This window comes from Rana temporaria, chromosome 3, assembly GCF_905171775.1.
Source record: "Rana temporaria chromosome 3, aRanTem1.1, whole genome shotgun sequence".
Lineage (NCBI taxonomy): Eukaryota > Metazoa > Chordata > Amphibia > Anura > Ranidae > Rana > Rana temporaria.
The window spans coordinates 226,525,343-226,545,444 of record NC_053491.1 but is presented as its reverse complement, the minus strand read 5'-3'; the positions used below and the strand labels follow the sequence as shown (position 1 = coordinate 226,545,444).

At 44.1% G+C, this 20,102-nt stretch overlaps 1 protein-coding gene across 1 annotated transcript in view; it reads right to left on the bottom strand.

Moving 5' to 3' along the window:
- Positions 1–20,102, bottom strand: part of CDHR2 (cadherin related family member 2) — a 161,121-nt gene that overhangs the window by 96,823 nt on the left and 44,196 nt on the right. Inside the window, exons 7-10 of the mRNA XM_040341609.1 lie at positions 12,834–12,974; positions 7,382–7,525; positions 4,446–4,521; positions 4,245–4,363 (exon numbers count right to left, since the gene is read on the bottom strand). Of these exons, the coding sequence (XP_040197543.1) occupies positions 4,245–4,363; positions 4,446–4,521; positions 7,382–7,525; positions 12,834–12,974 (480 nt within the window). The remainder of the gene's footprint in view (positions 1–4,244; positions 4,364–4,445; positions 4,522–7,381; positions 7,526–12,833; positions 12,975–20,102) is intronic.

The window sequence follows — 20,102 nt, the reverse complement described above, 5'->3', positions numbered from 1 at the left end:
TAAACGCTAAGCTCTGGTCGCATGCTGTAATGCGTCCATGCTTAGTAGCTCAACGCCTTTCTTTATGTGACACAGAGATGATGTATAGATCCCCAAACTCCTGTTATGAGGAGTGACGCCTGGGGCCTAATACTGAGTTGTCGCATAGAGAATCGCATTGAAGTCCTTGCTAACCGCAGTTGTGTTTCACTCCGTTCATCAGTGCTGTTACAGTCTGCAAGTCTCCGACCACCTCCTGTACTATGTCCGTGCAGCCTCTGACCACCTCCTGTATCATGTCCGCAGCCTCTGACCACCTCCTGTACCATGTCTACACAGCCTCTGACCATCTCCTGCACCATGTCCATGCAGCCTCTGACCACCTCCTGTATCATGTCAGCAGCCTCTGACCACCCCCTGTATTATGTCTGCAGCCTCTGACCATTTCTTGTATCATGTCCTCAAGCTCTGACCATCTCTTGTCTTTTTTCACATCTGCAGTCTCTAAGGGGGATCTTAAGAGGAGTCAAGAGAGGGAGGGTTGCCAGGATGGGGGACACGGGAGGAGTCAGACATGTGTGGACTGTGGAGGGGAGACTATAGAATAAAACCATAGCTGAATCCATCTGATTGAGCCCTGCACTGTGCACGTGAGTTGATGCCAGTGACCGTGCCAGTCTGAGGGGGTCACCGATGTAAGGGGGGTGAATACAAATTTTGTAAGGGGGCGGTTCCCCCTTATAGCAAGCACCCCCCTTATCTTCATGTATTCACTCTGCAGAAGGTGGTCTCTGGTCACCAGAGTCCCCCCCACTTCAGAGTTCCTGGCATTCCCCTCTACATCAGGGTCTGTAACAATTCTCCCCTTACAGTGCAAGAGGGAACTCTGCAGACCCTGATGTAAAGGGGAACTCTGATGTAAAGGACAAAGCAGTGGGCTCCGCTATAAGGTGGTCTATGGTCACCAGAGCAACCCCTTACATTAGAGTTTTGCTTTAGATCATGATCTGCAGGGTTCCCCTTTATGTCAACGTTCCCTTGCACTGTAAGGGGGAATCCTGCAGACTCTGATATATGGGGGAACTCTGTGCTGGCTGGGATATATTAACCTGACCTTCATGTAAATGGAGAAATATGGTTTATGATGTCAGCAGTCAAAGCTGATCAATCGCTCGGCTCTTGGCTGCTGCCGCTGCCATCCTCGGTGAGGGAATCAGGAAGTGAAGCCTTGCGGCTTCACTTCCTGGTTCCCTACTGCACATGCGCGAGTCGCGCTGCGCGTCCTCATTGGTCCCTGCTGTCTTTTGGGACATGTGTGTCTCCCAGAAGACAGCGGGGGAGGACAGTGTAGGCACAGGAAGTGGCGTAGGTTACCGCAATCACTGTGGTGATCTATGCCAGGAAGTGTGAGCAAATACCTGTATTACACAGGTATCTGCTCCTTCCTCCCCCTGAAAGGTGCCAAATGTGACACCGGAGGGGGGGAGGATTCCAAAAAGTGGATGTTCCATTTTTGGATGGAACTCTACTTTAAACACTACTGATACGCAGCGTAAGCGCACGGATGCGCCGTCGTATCTATGCGCCTGATTCTTAAAGATAGATACGCCTGAATTGTGGCTTTATCTGACCGACGTAAGTTTCCTACGCCGTCGGAGCCTGGGTGCATATTTACGCTGGCCGCAAGGGGCGCTTCCATTGATTTACGCGTCAAATATGCAAATGACCTAGATACGCCGATTCACGAACATACTTGCGCCCGTCGCTGTAATCTACGCCGTTTATGTAAGGCGTACATCCGGTGTAAAGTTATTCCACCTATAGGAGGCGCATCCCATGCAAAGGTATGGACGACGGAACAGCCGTCGTATTTTACGTTGTTTACGTAAGTCGTACGTGAATGGGGCTGGGCGTAGGTTACGTTCACGTCGTAGGCATTGAGCCGTCGTATCTTAGGGAGTATGTTCGACGTGATTCTGAGCATGCGCGCGCATGCGCCGTTCGTTCGGACCATCATTTGCATGGGGTCACGGTTCATTTAAATGAATCACGCCCACCGTCCACCTACTTTGAATTACGCTGGCTTACGCCGAAGGATTTACGTTACGCTGGCGCAACGTAGGGAGCGAGTGCTTTGTGAATACTCAGCTTGCCTCTCTGGGATACGGCGGCGTAGCGTATATGAGATGCGCTACGCCGGAACAAAGATGCTGCCTCCGTTCTTAAAGCGGGAGTTCACCCATAAAAACAATTTTACCCTTAGATTGATGCTCATTTTGTCTAGGGGAATCGGCTAGTTGTTTTAAAATCGAAGCTGTACTTACCGTTGTAGAGAGCGATCTTCTCCGCCGCTTCCGGGTATGGTCTTCGGGACTGGGCGTTCCTATTTTGATTGATAGTCTTCCGACAGGCTTCCGACGGTCGCATCCATCGCGTCACGAGTAGCCGAAAGAAGCCGAACTTCGGTGCGGCTCTATACTGCGCCTGCGCACCGACGTTCGGCTACTTTTGGAAAATCGTGACGCGATGGATGCGACCGTCGGAAGCCTGTCGGAAGACTGTCAATCAAAATAGGAACGCCCAGTCCCGCAGCCCATACCCGGAAGCGGCGGAGAAGATCGCTCTCTGCAACGGTAAGTACAGCTTCGATTTTAAAACAACTAGCCGATTCCCCTAGACAAAATGAGCATGAAGCTAAGGTTAAAATTTTTTATTTCCGGGTGAACCTCCACTTTAAGTACGAGTTGTATGCAAGTCGGATGTTTGTAACCTGGGGACTGCCTGTAATTCAACTTTAACCCCTTCACGTGTTGTACTGCGGCAGGTTGGCTCCCCTGGGCGAACCAATGTAACTGAACGTTGGTTCGCCTTTTGATCACTAGGAGGCACGCGTGCACAGAAAAAGAAAAGAACAAGAGACACACACAGAGAAAATAGTGACCTCGTAGAAGGTATACATTTTGATGTGTATGATTACTTAATAAATATACTGATCTACATAAGACACAAGAAGAAGAACGATAAAATCTGAGCTGTTAGTAAATAGGTTGATCAGTAGAAAAATCCATGATATTATATAAATCTTATCAATAAATGATTGATTAGTAATAGTTTAAAACATCCATACCAATGAAATTGATTGATAATCACTGGTTTATAACATGGATATTTAAGGGAGGAAGAAACTAAGCAGTATGAAATAGGACAAAAAAGCAAGGTAAATTTAAAACAGTGGTCATAAAGTTACATGTCAGAGTACAATCACATCTAGCATTTGCTAGGCATGCTTTTTGTGTGTGTGTTTTTCACACAAGCATCAATGGTCAACGCGTGTTTTGCCGCGCATGAAAACACGCGTTTGCTGATCACATTTCGAAAAGTCAGTAACATTCCTGAAACATGCAGATGTGAATGGAGCCTTATACCCTAAACATGTACTGTAAGTTTGTAACCCCCTCTCGATACCACTCGCTGGCTCATATATATATATATATATATATATATATATATATATAGGTATGACTATATACATATATTTTTGTCTACGTCTAGATTTCCACAATCTAATATCCCCCTGCTCGCCGCGGGGGGAACCCCCCTGGGCCGCCTGGTTCCGTGCACTGACAATTGACTCATCGGGTAAGCCTATATTATTAATTTTCTTGAATTATATATTCCTTTGCTGATGTATATTACATGTTTTTCATTGTATTATTTACTGTATAGATTGGCTGTCCTGACGAAGCGGCAATCCCACGAAACTTGTCGACCTCGACCAATCATGGATCTGTACAATTGTTCTGTTTTGCAATTTTATATTTAAATAAATCTTTTATACTATTATGTTTATTGTATTCTATCAGTACAGAGATAGTTCCCTAAAACCAACTGAGTGGGTTTAGCTTCAGCTACTATTCCCTTGCTCCCACTCTCCCCCTTTTTCTACTGTAACTGGGATTATGGTACGTTTTTAATTTTACTATTTATTTTTATATGAGGCTATACTCCCTCATTTTGTTCATGTACTGTAACATGTTGAAAAAGATGGAGTTAGCCTTTAATGATTTGACAATTTTCCAAATTGGGCTCCTTTAATTCTCCCTTTCCATTTTGCTCATGTTATATACAGTATTAACTTTTAGTTTTAAAGACTGTGTTTAATGGTTAATTCTCTTATAATAGTGATGTATTTGGACATGTATTCCCATATTTATATGTTGCTTTACACAACTGTAGTTTCAGATGAATTCAAATGTGATACTTACCATCACAGTCAGTATAACTTGCTCATCATTATCCAATAATTCCTCTCTGTCTATGTCACCACTTACACGGATTTCTCCAGTCAACTTTTCTATGGTGAAGAGATCACTCACTGTGGAACCTGAAGACAAACAAAATCCAAATGAAAATTCTATATCCTGTTTACACCTCTAATACTCCCTCTCAGGAGTTGGCATACTTACTATTGATGGAATATAGGATGTTATCATTAATTCCTCTGTCTGCATCAATGGCTGACACTTTAAGAACAAATTCATCCTAGAAAATACATATCAATGAGACAGGGTTTTATTATGAGGCAGGAAAAGAAGATGTTTAATTTAAACGTAAGAACAGGTGATCATTTAATTGCACTAAAAGTATAAAATAAAATGTTTCTTTACTGTATGTATGATATAAAGCATTGGATTTTACTGTGCCACATGTTACAAAAAACATACTTTTTCCTGTGCTATGGTATGTGCTTTAAAGCTGCCTGCACTAGGAATTCCCTGTGAAGAGTTAATCTAATAACTATTACTAATGGTGTGCTGCGCTAATTTCAAAGTGCTTAAAGTGATTCAATCAAATAACTAAAACAAATTCATAAATATAAATCACAAAATTAATAAAGTGCTACATGCTTCATGTGCATGTACAGATTGCATTCCATAGTATTATTTTGTTTATTAAAATGGTTTAAAAACAAGCAGTATACTAATTACATTAAGAGGTTTGCATCACACAAGCTACATGCGCATATCAACTAACTATTTGTGTTATACAGCCCAAAACCAAGCAGATGGAAGTAATGCCAACAAGCCCTTCCCAACGCGTTTCATCACTCTGACGTCATCAGGAGCTGCTTGTAACACATGGACTTTAATGGAGACAATTGGCTTTAATGGAGACAATTGGCTGCTCAGCTGTTACATGGCCAGGTGTGTGTTATTCCTTCATTATCCCATTTACAAGGAGCAGATAAAAGGTTCAGAGTTAATTTCAAGTGTGCTATTTGCATTTGAAATCTGTCACTGTCAACTCTCAATATGAGATCCAAAGAGCTGTCACTATCAGTGAAGCAAGCCATCATTAGGCTGAAAAAACAAAACAAACCCATCAGAGATATAGCAAAAATATTAGGTGTGGCCAAATCAACTGTTTGGAACATCCTTAAAAAGAAAGATCGCACCGGTGAGCTCAGCAACACCAAAAGACCCGGAGCTGCTTGTAACACATGGACTTTAATGGAGATATATATATATATATATACGTTGCACTTTATTCATTCTGTGATTTATATTTATAAATTAGTTTTGTTATTGATTTAATTGAATCACTTTGAGCACTTTGAATTTAGAGGTGCACACCATTGGTAATAACGACTTACATTCACAGCACTATTGTACCTCATGTTGCAGGTGGTATAAGCCTAGGTTCACATATATGCGGATCGCAAACGTGTGCATAATCTTGTGTGTTCCCCACTCACACAGAAAAGGGCTGCTCTTTATCAGAGGCCCGGGGTGCCATTAATTCTTAATAGCACCCCAACGGCACCTGCGCTCAGTGCCACATCACCATGTGATTCTATGTGTCGCATTTTTAAAAAGGGTCAAGGACTGTCTTCCCCGTGTTTCTCACAGGTACAGCAGCCCACTGAAGTAGATGGAAATGAGCATGTACATATGTGAACCTAGTCTGAGGCAGAATGTAGGTAAATAAAATGCACCTGCTCTTCTTTGAAGGAAGTTGCCTCTTTAAGGCACTTTAGGGTTGGTCTACTAAAGGCAAGTAGGCTGGTCACTTTGTAAGGGAATGATCAATCACGGGCAAGGAATTAAAAAACAGTATTTTTGCTTGCACATTATTGAACAAGAAAAGTCAATAGAGCTTCACCTTATTCACTAAAATCTGAAAAAAATTCCCTTGCAAAGTAAACAGTTTATTTGTCTTGTACATGTCATTGCTCAATGCAGGCTTCCTTCTACTGACAAGTGACAACAGCAGAACATTTGGTACGGGGACAAATTGTACAGTTGCCATTTTGCAGTGTTGGGCTTCTGGTGTGTCTATGTGTCTTTAATGGAGGCCACCCTCCCTCCTGACATACCAGCCCTTAATTTATCCACTGCTATATATGCTCCAACATGGATGCTCCCATCGATTAGAGTTAGGAACACACTATACATCGGGGCCTTGACGAGACAGACAGTGTGGTTCCATATATTTTTGTAAATGTTAATAACGAAAACCTTTGTTTTTAATGCAAATTGTTAAGACAGTGTAATGTTTTTCTGGCTAGCTGATATGTGTCCTAGGAACTTGGATTTCTTGCTTAGTTCACCTTACCATAAAAGTGAGTTATAGATGGCAGCAGTTGATATTTTTGGTTTGTAAAACAGTAGAAAATGTCTGTACAATGATAGACAGCATTGCCATTTTAGATTCCCATAGACAGCTCAAATTGCAGTTTTGTAGCCCAGCTGTAGTATTCATGCAGCTGCAGCACCCACAGCTGCCAGTGCTGCCAAACAGTCACTGCATCTGATAGAATGCAATCACAGTTCGCCCAACATATTTCCATCAGGCTCAGTCAATTCTTAGCTGGGCTGTGCTTGCATGACCACCAAATTTTAGAATTTGTAGCTCATTCAGCAGGAATTAGCCAAAAAGTGAGCTAACTATGGAGAACATTAAATTCTCCAATCAAAGCAAATAAAATGGGTATAAGTAACAGGGTGACAACACAGGAGAGGATTTGGGAGACGGGAATAAAATGTTGCCCCCCCCCCCCCCCCATTACAGGATGCGCCTGAACAATGACTTTCATGCAAGGACTACCTGATATTATTTTATTGAAAGCTACAGATTTTAAAGATTGAAAATTATTACCTTTGAAATTATATTAACATGTTAAAGATTACCTGAGATTTTAGTGAATCTAATTACAATATATGCACTTTATAGACTTCAGGAAAGGTCAATACGCATACTGATGCTTTAAAGATGACTGAGTTAATGTTACAGTTGTGGAATACCCTTGTTGAAGCAGTGTTTCCAGGGACACTGCTTTGCCCAAACACGTTGGGGTTCTTTCGACTTTGTAGATTGCTTATAATAATATCAAATTACTTACTAGTGTGGTATGTTCATAAACAGAAGCCACATAAGGAGCTCCAATAAACTCTGGGTCCAAATCTGGTACATCGTTAACATTTACAGATACATAAGCTGTGGAGTTTTGATGAATAAATGAACCATTGAGTGTCCCACCTCGGTCCTGTAAGTTTCAATACAAATATTATTTTAGCACTGTAATAACAATCAATTTAGAAGTTACAAATAAAATGTAAAACTACAAATAAATTAACCAAAATGATTTACATGCATTCCATCTTATAACGAACATGTAAGGTTTTAACATTTTGGAAATGCCTTTCTTCAATTAATTTTAGAGATGCCAACACCAGGGATGTCACTGACTAGGAGACAAATTACCAGCATGATACATGTAGCTCCCAACTGTCCCTGATTTGGAGGGACTGTTCCTGATTTGGAACAAAGTCCCTCTGTCCCTCTTTCCTCTGAAATGTGTTCTCCATGTTGATCTAATCAATATAGTTGTATATATTTACCGCACTTTTTATCTATCAAAAAGTGTTTCACAGTGCTAAACCTTTGATCAAATTTCTAAAGTGCTGCACTTGTAAAAAGACAGTTTAAAGAAATAGTAGTGGTAAAAAAAAGCACTTGTGGGTTTAATTAATATTATTTTTTCTGTATAATTCTCCTTTAAGTGGGTGTGGCAGGGGGTGTGCCCTATGCCTACATACTTTTGATAATATGTGTCCTTCGTTTCCATCTCAAAAAGTTGTGAGGTATGTGATACAGGATAGTGACTCATAAAGTTTGGGATAAAGCTAAACTAAAAAAAAAAAAAGTTTTGCTTTTAGTTATACTTTTAAGTGACACATGCCATTCCTCTTGCTATCTCACCTAACAAAACCTGTGTTAGGTGAGATAGGTGAGATAGGTTAGTTAGGTGGTGCAAGTTCTCTGTTGTTCACTCCCTCCTATCACAGCTTTCTGGCCATACCTAGAAAGCAGGCCACCTTAGAGGTGCTGGTTGGGCAGGGCTGGGACAAGGGGTGGGCAGAAGCAGGGCTGCCCTGGGGCGGCGGGGATTAGAGGTGTTGGGGGGAGATGATTGGTGCTAGGAGAGGGGATTTGGGGGACATTTTTGCTGGGAGAGGGGGTTTTGGAGGGGGGGGGGTATGCTCAGAGTAGACATTTGAGAGGTAGAGGATTTGTGTTGGGAGGGAGTATTTGGGGCAGGAGAGGATTTGAGTTTGTACTGGAAGAGGGGACATTGTTGTTTGGGGAGAATTTGGGCTTACAAGGGGAATCTATCCTTAGGGGATAAGTGCGAAGATTAGTGCTGCAAATTCTTTGGGGTTAAGGGAGGGGATTTTTGCGGACACATATTGCTCACATCGTTTTGGGAAGGGGCTGTTTGGCAGCTTTGTAGTGAAAGGAAAAGATTTGCATAATGTTTGTTTTTGTGAGTGACTGGGAGAAGCCCTTTATCTGTGAGGTAGGAACCTGCAATGTTTAGTAAGACTCCTTTTACACTGACACGTTTTACAGGTGGTTCAGCGCTAAAAATAGCGCTGCTATACCGCCTGAAAAAATCGTGCCCTGCAGGCTTCATTGTGAAAGCCCGAAGGCTTTCACACTGAAGCGGTGTGCTAGCAGGACCGCTCCAAAAGTCCTGCTAGCCGCATCTTTGGAGCGGTATAGGAGCGGGGTGTTCACCGCTCCTATACCGCTCCTTCCCATTGAAATCAGTGGGAAACTGCGGTAATACCGCCTGCAATGCGTCTACAGAGGCGCATTGTGGGCGGTATTAACCCTTTTTCGGCCGCTAGCGGGGGTTAAAACCGCACCGCTAGCGGCTGAATATCGCGGTAAATACGAAGGTATAGCGGCACTAAAAATCGCGCTGCTATGGAGTCACCGCACCTCCACTGCCCCGTGTGAAAGGGGCCTTAGTGCCTGCATGGCAAGGATTTATTTTCTGTTATGTTTTCTATGCAACCTTTTATATAAAACTGGCTACAAGCCAGACTTAAAAAAAAAGACCTGCCGTTGGACTGCCTTTTTTCCCAGGGAAGGTGATCCCTATTGAGCTAACCCCCAGAACATGTAACAAAAAGTCTGCCTGATACAATGGCATTACCCCTCCTCAAATGCAGACAGCTCCTAACTTCCTATAGTGAGCTGACAATGTTGCTATTTCTGCACTGAAATCCATAGCAGTGTTGTCAGCGCTGCCTAAAGCCAGGTACACACCACTAGTTTGTTTTTTTCGTCAACCCAGGTTAAATGATAAAAAAATGACAGCTAAGGTTGGAGCCGTTGTACTAACGATCAGACGTTAGTGCAGCAATTTCCACTGCTGTTCTATTGTGTTTTGACAGGGGGACGCCCCCCCCACCAGAACACTACAGTCAGTGCTCTCCACCATTGGCCGCTGATTTTACCAGCTTGCTTGGCCGGCTTCTGTCATACACATGGTCCGAATGTCGGACGGTTTTTAATTAGATCTGGCCAATGTTGCCCAACATTTGTCAGAGTGTACTAGGCTTAAAGAGGAAGTAAACCCTCTCTAAAAAAAAAAGAGCACGGGTCTCCAGTTTTCTCAGTGTGATAGCCACATGTATATTTTGAAAATATTTATGAGCTGAAAAAAACACAGTCACATGAATAATTCAAAATTTAAATTGATGAATAAAATGAATGTTTTTTTTAGATTTTGCCATACATGTATACACTTTAAACAATGATGTACCTTGCTTTGTTGTTAAAAGGTACGTCATTTTATTTTAGATAGAGCAGCCTTTCTCAACCCTTGAAATAACTTTCGAGTCTGAGGCCTCGTACACACGACCGAGGAACTCGTCGCAAATAAAACATCGTTTTCCTCGACGAGATCCTTGTTAGGCTTGTCGAGAATCTTGACAAGCTTTCTTTGCGTACACACTGTCAAGACAAAATCTCGTTGTTCTCAAACGCGGTGACGTACAACACGTACGACGGCAGGGGAAGTTCGATTCCACTGGCACAACCCTTGGGGCTGCTTTTGCTAATCTCATGTTACTGCGTGTTAAGTAAGGGTTTGGTGAGAGATGATTTGCGCTTTTCAGACTGTTACAGCGTGACGAATGTGCTATCTCCATTACAAACGCTACTTTTACCGAAGGCATGCTCCCATCTCATACTTTTTTCTGAGCATGCGCGGGTTTCTAAGCATACACACGGACGTGTTTCTCGTTGTAAACCAGCCCGACGAGGAACACGACGAGGAAATTGAGACTCCCGACGAGGAAAAAGAGAGCATGTTGTCTTTTTTTCTCGTCGAGTTCCACGTCAGTTTTCTCGACGAAAAACATACACACGACCGTTTTCCTCTGCCAAAAAGCTCTGCCACCAAGTTTCTTGATGGATTCTGTCGAGGAAAACGGTCGTGAGTACGAGGTCTCAGGCCCCGTACACACGGCCGAGGAACTCGACGTGCCAAGCACGTCGAGTTCCTCGTCGAGTTCTGGGATGAAGCCGCCGAGGAGCTCGGCGGGCCGCCTTCTCCCATAGAACAATGAGAAAATAGAGAACATGTTCTCTATTTTCTCGACGAGCTCCTCGGTGGCTCCATCGAGCCAAAAGTGTACAGACGACAGAGTTTCTCGGCAGAATCCGGGTTTTGACCGAGTTTCTCTGTGAATTCTGCCGAGAAACTCTGTCGTGTGTACGAGGCCTCAGAGAATCTCTGCCAAAGTTATTATATCTACAACTCTACAACATTAGTGTGATGATCAGTGGAAAAAAAGCTCCTTACATTTGTGGTCATTGGGAAAAATTACACCCTTACACATTTCTTAAAAGATACAATCAGGTCCATAAATATTGGGACATCGACACAATCCTAATCTTTTTGGCTCTATGCACCACCACAATGGATTATAAATGAAATGAACAAGATGTGCTTTAACAGCAGACTTCCAGCTTTAATTTGAGAGTATTTACATCCAAATCAGGTAAACGATGTAGAAATTGCAACAGTTTGTATAGGTGCCTCCCACTTTTTAAGGGACCAAAAGTAATGGGACAATTGGCTGCTCAGCTGTTCCATGGCCAGGTTTGTGTTATTCCCTCATTATGCCATTTACAAGGAGCAGATAAAAGGTCCAGAGTTCATTTCAAGTGTGCTATTTGCATTTGGAATCTGTTGCTGTCAACACTCAATATGAGATCCAAAGACATGTCACTATCAATGAAGCAAGCCATCATTAGGCTGAAAAAACAAAACAAACCCATCAGAGACATAGCAAAAACATTTAGGGCCCTTTCACACGGGGCGGATCAGTAATGATCCGCCTCCGTGTGTCCGTAAGCTCAGCGGGGATCGCTCCGTAAATCCCTGCTGAGCCGTCGGCTGTCACTTTTTCATCCGCAAACAGATGGATGAAAAAGCAGACATACGGTCCGCACATGTGAAAGGGGCCTAAGTGTGGCCAAAACATCTGTTTGGAACATTCCTAAAAAGAAAAAACGCACCGGTGAGCTCAGCAACACCGAAAGACCACGGAAAACAACTGTGGTGGATGACCGAATAATTCTTTCCCTGATGAAGAAAACACCCTTCACAACAGTTGGCCGGATCAAGAACACTCTCCAGGAGGTAGGTGTATGTGTGTCAAAGTCAACAATCAGGAGAAGACGTGTAAACATGCTTATAGACAAGTAAACACGCAAACGTGAGTAAATTACTACACTCGAATGTAAAATTTTCTATTTTAGTTTTACTGCTCTGTACTCATCGCTGTATTATGGATCCTTACTCAGCTGTGTGCAACAATGCATCTCATTTAAAAATCTGTAAAAAAAATAAAAAGGCGTTTTTTCACTCCCATGTGCAAGAGGCCTAAGACAACTTGTTTGGCTTCATTCTATAGAGTAGTGTGTACGCAAACAATGGTCAGTCACATGCTGAGAAGTTGCTGAAATTGTATAAAACTCTAATGCCCTGTACACACAAGCGGAATTTCCGTCGGAAAAAAGTTGGATGGTTTTTCCAACGGAATTCCGCTCAAGCTTGGCTTGCATACACATAGTCACACAAAAATTCTCGGAACTTTCAAGCGTTAAGAATGCGGTGACGTACAACACTACGACGAGGCGGAAAAAAGAAGCTCAATGCTTCCGAGCATGCATTAAATTGTTTCCAAGCATACATGTTTTTTTCCCCTCGGAATTCCATACAGACGAAAGGATTTTCCGATAGGAATTTTTTCTGTCTGAAAAATTGAGAACCTGCTCTCAAACTTTTGCTGACGGAAATTCCGACAGCAAAAGTCTGATGGAGCATACACACGGTCGGAATTTCCGATAAAAAACTCACATCAGACATTTGCTGGAGGAAATTCCACTCATGTGTATGGGGCATAACACTATATATAATAATATAGCAACTTCAACATGAATAGTAGAAATTAAAAGCAAACAGATGCCCATAACATAAAATATCTTACCTTGGCTAGAACACTTAGTTGATAAAGGGTGCTCAACTTGTAGTCCAAAGTGTCATTAAGTACAATATTTCCAATTGTAGGACTTGTGTCAGCTTCTCGGTTGATGAAGAAAAGGTAGGGGCCTGGAATATTTGGCGTGATCTAAAGAATCAAGGCAACAATAATTGGTGCAGTCAAGCTGGAGTACTAAATAATGATGGATAAAAATATGCATCAGGTCAGATACAACATTTATGGTTCCTAGGAGCAAAATGGGGGTCATTCTGAAAGCATCCGGGGTAAAGCTGTCCCCATAGATCGTCCTCCTGACTGCCGGCTCTCACCGCTGTCAGTCTGCAATCCTGCTTGGGAAGACTACCCTGCAGTAGAGCAATCTGAAAATGAGGCTTGAACCACTCGTGAAAGGGATGACATCAATGACATCAATGGCGGTAAGGAGAATGGTCTATGTGGAAAGCTTTACTCCAGATGTCTGTGCCTGTTTTAATCATCAACCATGTGATTTTCTAAATGTTGTAACTTCATTAAATGTAAACATATTTCTACACTAAGAGGCTCCTCTCTTCTATTTTATACTCAGATGTGACATGACGCTACTCTTATGCCGCGTACACACCATCACTTTATGTGATGAAAAAAAATGACGTTTTTAAAAACGTCACTTTAATTGACTGTGTGTGGGGGAAAACGTCGTTTTATGTCTTGTAAAAAACGACCAAAAAAAATTGAAGCATGCTTCAATTTTATGTGTCGTTTTTCAAAAGTGCACTTTTTACTTCACAGAAATTGACCGTGTGTAGCAAAAAACGTCCTTTTCTAAGACGTTTTTTCATCCACGCATGCCCAGAAGCTACTTATGAAGCAAGCTTCAATGGAAAAACGTGGTGGAACGTAACCTCACTTTGCAAGATCATTGTGAGAAAATGATGGTGTGTAGGCAACTTCGTCTTTGAAAATTGAAGTTTCAAAAACGTCATTTTTTACTTCACAGAAAGTGTCGTTTTTTTTCATCACATAAAGTGATGGTGTGTACGCGGCATTATAGTATATCAAGACATCGCTTGTATATTAAGGCAAAATGTATTAAAAAATGTTGCTTGTTTTGCAAAATGCTCTCAAACCAAGGTTTTAATGTAAAGGATTAAACACCAAATGCATTATTGTTAAACACAAATAATGGTTTGACACATCAGGAAGAACTTGGATGAATTTACAGCAAATAGGTACCTTAAGCTTGCTTCAATCTTGTCCTTACATAGCTTGGTGTTTACCGACGCTGCCCCTCTATTTGTTGCTCCCCTACGCAAGCTGCACATAGGTTGGCAAAATCTGTATCTGGCTAGCGCTCAAAGAAAACTCGACAGTGTTATCCCTCACTCCATTGCATGAGGGCAAGACTAGGTGCAGCGGGAAAAAAAGTTTTAAACACTGTAAAGACAGCCCAGGTCTACCCAATGTGCTAACAGGGCTGCAAATGAAAAGTGTGTGTATTGTCAGAATAACTGTGCTACTCTGTCCACCTAAATTCCTTAGGAGGCTGGGTTTGCACTTAACCGACATGTTATATAATATGTACTTAACCGACATGTTATATAATATGTACTTAACCGACATGTTATATAATATGTACTTGACCGACATGTTATATTGATGTAGGATTCACTGGAAACAACACAGGGATGTTTAAAAAGAAAAAAAAAACGAACTCTGCTTTAAGTTAATATACTGTCCAGAGAGTCAACACAATGGTTTAATTTTTGTAAATTTGCTTTTATAAATGCACTAGCTGAATACCCGGCGTTGCCCGGTCTTCCTATCTTAAAGCGGTGGTTCCCCCTTAAAAACAACTTTTTTTTATTCCACTGCCCCCCCACATTACAATCGAATTAAGACACATATTTTTTTTTTGCTGCTGTACATATCTTGATACAGCATCTTCACCCGTGCATCCGGGTTGCGAGTCCCGCGGCAGTGGGCGTTCCTCACATGCTGTTGATTGACGTTTTTCCCAAAAACGAGCTCTCCCCTGTCGCGTAAGCCGCGTCACGGTTGGCGAAAGGAGCCGAACGGCGAGTCGGCGCTATACTGCGCATGCGCATCGCCGTTCGGCTCCTTTCGCCAATCGTGACGCGGCTTACGCGACGGGGGGAGAGCTCGTTTTTGGGCAAAACGTCAATCAACAGCATGTGAGGAACGCCCACTCCCACGGGACTCGCAACCCGGATGCACGGGTGAAGATGCTGTATCAAGGTATGTACAGCAGCAAAAAAAAAATAAGAGCCTTAATTCGATTGTAATGTGGGGGGGCAGTGGAATAAAAAAAAGTTGTTTTTAAGGGGGAACCACCGCTTTAACCTTTTGGGGAGGAAAATCATAGTAATATAAATATACCCATCTTTTATATAAGGGTGTAGGTAAGGGTTAATTTAACTGTCATATATTTTTATTTGGCATATAAGTAATATGTGTACCAGGTATTATTGAAATATCTCCAGGCGTACAGAAGTTATGTGGGAACATACATTTCCCATTGATTTGCATGGGACTTTAAACAAAAACCCCGACCCTCACAAATGGGGGTAGTTAAGGGATAAATTAACTATCCGATAGTTTAAGTGGACATATAAGTAACATGTGACCAAGTGTTATCGAAATATCTACAGTCGTTTGGAAGTTATGAAGTAACATGTATTTCCCATAGAGTTGAATGGGACTTTAAAGGAAAACCCCGACCATGGCAAATGGGGGTGGGTAAGGGTTAAACCACCTATTCTATGTTTGTTGCTGACATATAAGTAACATGTGTGCCAAGTTTCATGTTAATATCTTTAGCCGTTTGGACGTGATGCTGGAACATGTATTTCCCATAGAGTTGAATGGGACTTTAAAGAAAAACCCCGACCATGGCAAATGGGGGTGGGTAAGGGTTAAACCACCTATCCTATGTTTGTTGCTGACATATAAGTAACATGTGTGCCAAGTTTCATGTTAATATCTTTAGCCGTTTGGACGTGATGCTGGAACATACATACATACACACACTGGGGCTGATTTACCAAGCCTTTACTCCATGACTCATGGAGTAAAAGCAGGAGTAGCAGCCGTTTGGCCATTTACTAAAGAAATACGCTGCTAGTGCAGTGTATTTCCCTAGTTACTAATGTGCTCCGTGCGCCCAGGAGAGGGTGCATTGTGCACCAGTACAGACCTGGCGCACGGCACATTGAAATGTAAATATCGAGGATTCGGGCGGGAGTTTATTAGGGGGGGAGATGGGGGGATGCAGGGGAAGTGAAGTGACATGTGTTTGAATGTGTTTGGCGGGCCGAATTGAAAGGGAAAGTGTTTTTTGAAAACAGATCCCTGTACGCTTGCACAGTGCGCCTGAACTTCGGGAGGTTCATTTGCATACTGGGCATGCGCAGAGAGAAATTTCGGCGCTTCCCGTGCGCCTTGTCAGTACGCCGTGAAAATCTTGGTAAATACCAAGCGGCGTACCCGTGAATGCGCTGCGTGACGCGGCGCACGGGAATCTCCGAGCTGTTTTCAGCCATGAAGGGGAACTCCGCGCCAAATTTCAAACTTGAAATCGGCGCGGGTCCCCCTTCAGGGCTACATTAGGCTCTTAGGCTTGGTCCGGAACGTGAGGGGTTAAAACCGCGCTGATTCGGTGCGGGGGTCCCCCCCCCCAGATCCAAACCAAGCCCTCATCCCAAGCACGCAGTCTGGCCCGGACAGGAATGGGGGTGGGGACGAGCGAGCGCCCCCCCCCTCCTGAGCCGTACCAGACCGCATGCCCTCAACATGGGGGAGTGTGTGCTGTGGGGGAGGGGAGCACTGCCCCCCCACCCCACAGCACTCTTGTCCCCATGTCAATAGGGACAAGAGCCTCTTCCCGACAACCCTTGCCATTGGTTGTCGGGGTATGCGGGCGGGGCTAATCGGAATCTGCGAGCTCCCTTTAATAAGGGGGCCCCCAGATACTGGCCCCCCACCCTATGTGAATGAGTATGGGGTACATCGTACCTCTACCCATTCACATGGGGGAAAGTGTAAAGTAAAATAAAACACCACACAATAAAATATTTTATTAATCTGCTCCGGAGCCCCCCCTTTCTTCTTTAGCTCTCTTACAAGGGGGGGTTTCTTCTCTCCCGATCTTCTGCCGGGACCCTGGGCTTCGGTGATTTCTGCCGGGGGAGGGCGCCATCCCTCGGTCCTCTCCGGAGCCTTCCGCCGGATGCCCCCACCCCATTTAAGCTCTTTTACATTAGGGGGGGGCATCCGGACTTCGGCGACTTCTGCCGGGGGATGGCGCCTATCCCCCGGTCTTTCCGGTGCCTTCCGCCAGGGTTCCGGTCTTCCTGGTCTTCTGCCGGAGGTGCGCCAACTCCCCGGTCTTTTCTCTTCTGTCTTCTCTGCTCCCTCTTCTGCCTGGCTCCCCCGCGGAGCCAGGGCTTCCTTCCGTCTTCTTTCTTCTCTCTTCCTTCTTCTGCCTGTCTCCTCCGGGAGCACAGGGCTTGTCTGCGCTGTCTTCTTCCTTCTCTTCCATAGGATGTTGACACGACGAGGTTCTGCGCTGACATGCCGTGTCAGCGGCGGGCATGGACTTATATAGGGCAATGCCACCATGTGACCTCAACCCATGTGACATCACATTCCCTGGGCATGATGGGAATGTGATGTCACATGGGTTGAGGTCACATGGTGGCATTGCCCTATATAAGTCCATGCCCGCTGCTCAGACGGCATTCCAGCGCTGGACCTCGTCGTGTCAACATCGAATGGAAGAGAAGGGAGAAGACAGCGGAGACAAGCCCTGTGCTCCGCGGAGGAGACAGGCAGAAGCGGAAGGCATCGCAGAAGCCCGCGGGTGTCGCCCCCCGGCGGAAAACACCGTAGAAGCCCGTGAATTACGGCGCTGAAGACGGGGGTGGGGTGCAAGTGCACCCCCTCCGCAGAAACCGACGAAGCCCGGGACCCTCCCCCAAAGGCAGGAGCCTCACTGGTGAAGGGGGTCCCGGTGAATTACGGCGCTGAAGACGGGGGTGGGGTGCAAGTGCACCCCCTCCGCAGAAACCGACGAAGCCTGGGACCCTCCCCCAAAGGCAGGAGCCTCACTGGTGAAGGGGGTTCCGGCAGAAGATGGCGAAGCCCGGGGCCTAATTGGTGGTGGGGGGCCCCGGCAGAAGACCCCCGGCTGACTAATAAATTAATTTTTAAATGTGTGTGGTGTATTATTTTTTTCCATTTTTTTTTCCCCAGGTGAATGGGTAGGGGTACAATGTACCCCATACTCATTCACATAGGGTGGGGGGCCGGAATCTGGGGGCCCCTTTATTAAAGGGGCCTCTCAGATTCTGATAAGCCCTCCGCCCGCATACCCCGACAACCAACGGCCAGGGTTGTCGGGAAGAGGCTCTTGTCCCTATCGACATGGGGACAAGAGTGCTTTGGGGTGGGGGGGCAGTGCCCCCCTCCCCCACAGCACACACTCCCCCATGTTGAGGGCATGTGGTCTGGTACGGCTCAGGAGGGGGGGGGGCGCTCGCTCGTCCCCACCCCCATTCCTGTCTGGCCAGACTGCGTGCCTGGGATAAGAGCTTGGTCTGGATCTTGGGGGGGACCCCACGCTGTTTTTTTTACGCGGGTTTAACCCCTTATGTTCCAGACCAAGCCTAAGAGCCTGGTATGCACCTGGAGGGAACCCACGTTATTTTTTTTTTGGGGTCTGGAGTTCCCCTTCATGAACAGCGATCTGTCATTTACCCATGTCAGTCCCACCCCCCCTTCAGTTAGAACACACCCAGGGAACATATTTAACCCCTCCCTCGCACCTAGTGTTAACCCCTTCCCTGCCAGTGGCATTTTTATAGTAAGCAATGCATTTTTACAGCACTGATCGCTAGAAAAATGCCAATGGTTCCAAAAAAGTGTCCGATGTGTCCGCCATAATGTCGCAGTACCGATAAAAATCGCTGATCGCCGCAATAACTAGTTAAAACAAAAAAAAGCCATATTTTGTAGACGCTATAACTTTTGCCAAAACCAAACACTAAACGCTATTTGCGATTTTTTGGAACCAAAAAGATGTAGAATACGTATCGGCCTAAACTGAGTTTTTTTTTATTTTTTATAATATATATTTTTGGGGATATTTATTATAGCAAAAACTAAAAATATCTCTTTATTTTTTAAAATTGTCGCTCTATTTTTGGTTAGAGCTCTAAAAAAAAAAAAAAAAAACGCAGAAGTGATCAAATACCACCAAAATAAAGCTCTCTTTGTGGGGAAAAAAAAAGGTTGCCAATTTCGTTTGGGAGCCACGTCGCACGACTGCGCAATTGTCAGTTAAAGCAACGCCGCGCCGAATCACAAAAACTGGCCCGGTCATTGACCAGCAATATGGTCCGGGGCTCAAGTGGTTAAAAATTAACAAAACACTAAAGTTAGCCCAATTTTTGGGGATAATGTGAAAGATGATGTTACACCGAGTAAATAGATACCTTACATGTCACGCTTTACTATTGGAAACACTCCTGCAATGGGGCCAAAATTCATTCCGTGAATATCCCCATAGGCGACCTTTTTCTTTTTTTTCAGGTTACCAGTTTATAGTTACAAAGAAGGTCTAGTGCTAAAAGTATTGCTCTCGCTCTAACGCACGCGTCAATACCTCACATGTGTGGTTTGAACGGTGTTTACATATGTGGGCGGGACTTACGCCCACATATATAAACATCGTTCAAACCACACATGTGAGGTATTGACGCGTGCGTTAGAGCGAGAGCAATACTTTTACCACTAGACCTTATTTGTAACTATAAACTGGTAACCTGGAAAAACAAGAAAAAGGTCGCCTATGGGGATATTCACGGAATGAATTTTGGCCCCATTGCAGGAGTGTTTCCAATAGTAAAGCGTGACATGTAAGGTATCTATTTACTCGGTGTAACATCATCTTTCACATTATCCCCAAAAATTGGGCTAACTTTAGTGTTTTGTTAATTTTTAACCACTTGAGCCCCGGACCATATTGCTGGTCAATGACCGGGCCAGGCTGGAAAGCATGAGATCAGGGGAAAAAAAAAAAAAAAAAACTCTCATGCCATTGCAGCTTTGTTCCTACATGTGTGATGAACTGAGTCTGCTCAAACACTTAGAAAAAATCCTTTCTTTTTAAAAGGTGAAAATCACTTGGATGGTCATAGAGCGTGGGTTGGGTTAATTAACCAGGTGTAAGCTCACCCACACTAGAGACTGCAATTT